The 2,825-nt window shown below is 39.5% G+C and overlaps 1 protein-coding gene across 3 annotated transcripts; it reads left to right on the forward strand.

Moving 5' to 3' along the window:
* Positions 1 to 355: 355 nt before the first annotated feature.
* twist1b (twist family bHLH transcription factor 1b) lies at positions 356 to 1,971 on the forward strand. 3 transcript variants are annotated; one of them, XM_084090038.1, is made up of 2 exons: positions 356 to 1,068; positions 1,472 to 1,971. In XM_084090038.1, exon 1 carries the CDS (start codon positions 521 to 523, stop codon positions 1,028 to 1,030), a length of 510 nt encoding a protein of 169 aa, XP_083946164.1. In that variant the 5' UTR covers positions 356 to 520; the 3' UTR covers positions 1,031 to 1,068; positions 1,472 to 1,971. The 3 variants fall into 3 exon arrangements, with proteins under 3 accessions (XP_083946164.1, XP_083946165.1, XP_083946166.1); XM_084090039.1 differs by having other exon boundaries at positions 356 to 937; XM_084090040.1 differs by having other exon boundaries at positions 356 to 882.
* Positions 1,972 to 2,825: the final 854 nt, after the last annotated feature.

The following is a 2,825-nucleotide window of genomic DNA, read 5'->3' on the forward strand; positions in this document are numbered from 1 at the left end:
TTCTCAGAAACTAAATGTTGTGGTCGTTGTGATTTTGGTTCAAATAAAATATTTTCGTGTGATGAAAGACCCAATAACCGAATTAAAGAGTAGGAGGTTATAATTTCACAGGAAATACCGAGTTGATTAAAAAAATGTCCTGACTTTGCATTCGTTGTTTTTAAATCGAATCAAAGCACAACGAATCATTTCGGTTAGTTGAGCGTGCAATCGCTATTTTTTTCTGTTCACCAAAGAACTGTCAGACTTGACAAGGAAAATATCTTGAGTTTAAAAGTTCCCCCCACCCTCCTTCTCACGTCTTAAACCTTCTTGGCCAATCATCTCTCATCTCACAAACACTTCACCAGACTATAAGAACTCCCCAACTTTTTCCCTTTCAACCTAACTCAAAGTTGCTTGGAATCCAGGATACCTAGTTATTTCCTCCAGAATAAGAAACATACGCTTGGAATTGTATTTCACCCTCATGAGGGAATAACGTCTCTATCCGCACGCGCTTTCAGCAGACTTGAGCGAGATGCCCGAAGAGCCCGCGCGAGACTCCTCCAGCTCCCCAGTGTCTCTCGCGGACAGTCTCAGCAACAGCGACGGAGAGCCCGACAGGCCACCGAAGAGGAGCGCGAGGAAAAGACGGTCTAGCAGGAAAAACGGGGAGGATTCCGATAGCTCGACCCTTGGGAAAAGGGGGAAAAAGTCTAGCAACAGCAGCAATAGCCCTCAGTCTTTCGAGGAGCTGCAGACACAGCGCGTGATGGCGAACGTGCGCGAGCGACAGAGGACGCAGTCGCTCAACGAAGCGTTTGCGTCTTTGCGCAAAATCATCCCAACTTTACCGTCCGATAAACTGAGCAAAATACAGACGCTGAAACTCGCCGCCAGGTACATCGATTTTCTCTGTCAGGTTCTACAGAGTGACGAGCTGGACTCCAAGATGGCAAGTTGTAGTTATGTTGCTCACGAGCGCTTGAGCTACGCGTTCTCGGTTTGGAGGATGGAGGGCGCTTGGTCCATGTCTGCATCTCACTAGTGCGCAGGGAAACTTTTTTTTGTTTTTGTTTTCAGATGGTACGCTTTCACAATATCCATCGCCTTTAATGGTGTAGCTTTGTAAACAATTAAACCTATACTAAATTCTACACGTTTAGGCACACGTTGCAAAGCCAACAACTGTTGCATGTAATCAGATCGGATTTGTTTACTAGCAGTAAGGCTTTATTTTGAGACAAACTGCCTCTCTATTTAGAGATGGTAATAGCGCAAATAAATAATGAAGATTGGTCAAAATGTAGCTTACATCTAAAAAAGTTGCTAAACAGCTATTGCATTATGTAGGCTAATGCATTGTTTACTATCAGTACGGCCTATTGTAGCACATAATTTCCACAATCGATTAGAATTTTCTCAGAACAAGGGGTTTCTGTAAATAATGTTTTATATTGTCCCGCCTAAATCATGCTATTATTCGCAGGTGAAAGCCACGAACTTGGAAAACACGAGGACCAATGCGTCAACACAATGCTAGATTTCTACATAATCTTGGGGAAAACGGCAAATGTTCCAACAGAGGTCATGGCTGTTATCGAGAGAAGGCCACGGACAGCGATTTGTTGCGCGTGCGCTGCATATGGACTTCCTTGCGAGTGTTATTGACGACGAATGTTGGAAATGTGTGCATATGCATGTCTTTTATTTTTTTTACATTTTTAGTTTTTTGAAGATTCAGTTGTGCATAGCTTTCTTTGAGAAAGTGAAATTGCATCACAAGGACTGTTGATGAGAAGACGGGGAATGAAGCCTCTAGTTCGAATCCTGTGCAAAATACAAAGTTTTAGTACAATTCTATTTATTTATTGATGACACACTATTTGAAATGAAGGCAAATGTATCCTGTGTCGAAATGCATTCTTATTTTTTTGTTACTTCTGTAAATAAATGTGTATTTCTACAATAAAAATGAAGAACCTTTAAGAAATATTTCACGTTATAGTATAAGAATTCATTCACGTCATTCGTGTGTCCGATTCAGGAAAATGTAGGAAACATTTAGAAAGGGGAAATACAGTAAATACTCATTATTACCATTCCTTTAGCGTTATTATCACGGGTTGACTGACATGAAAAGCAAATCAGAGACAAAATACGTTTTAAAAAATCTGATCAAAACAATGAGGTATAGCCTAATTTTTTTTATCTTTAGTTTAAAAAAACGTGACAATTTTTTATCAATACAATATAGATTATATTGTCTCCTTATAAAATGGAGAGAAAATGGTGCATTATCACATAAGAACACATCATAGATGCTTTTTCTGCGGTGGGGGGGGGGGGGGGGGGGGGGGGTATTCATGGCATGTAGGCTACCACTAAAATTTAAGTCTAAACCTTTTTTTTTTTTTACAGTTGCACTAAATATCATCGGTTTCATCAAGCTTGAGCTTCACAAATACGCACGTGTGTCATAGGGTCAAATCCCCAGGGACTGAAATGGATGTATAGCCAGAGGCTGCTCCAAAAATACTGTGTGCAGGAAAAAAAGCAAGCTACTCATTAGTTGTGTCTGTGTTGTGATGTTATTGTCCGGTTTAATTCATTTGTAAAAAAAATGAGCATTGCAATTTATAAAAAGTACACCAAGTATTATTCAATTCACTGAATGAAATCGAATGATTAATTAAATGCTTACATTACTATAACTGCGAAAGGCCTTCGTTACATTTTTCGTTACATCTGTGGTTTGCACTGTAAAAAGTGATTTAACTTAAAAAAAGTTAGGAAACACGTTGCCTTAAAAATATTAAGTAGGCTTAACAAACTTCGTGTGT

The sequence above is a fragment of the Abramis brama genome (genome assembly GCF_963993115.1).
Source record: "Abramis brama genome assembly, chromosome: 17".
Taxonomy (NCBI): domain Eukaryota; kingdom Metazoa; phylum Chordata; class Actinopteri; order Cypriniformes; family Leuciscidae; genus Abramis; species Abramis brama.

Bases quoted from the DNA above. Each gene is read 5' to 3' on its own strand.
- twist1b (XM_084090038.1), top strand. From the start codon at position 521: ATGCCCGAAGAGCCCGCGCGAGACTCCTCCAGCTCCCCAGTGTCTCTC.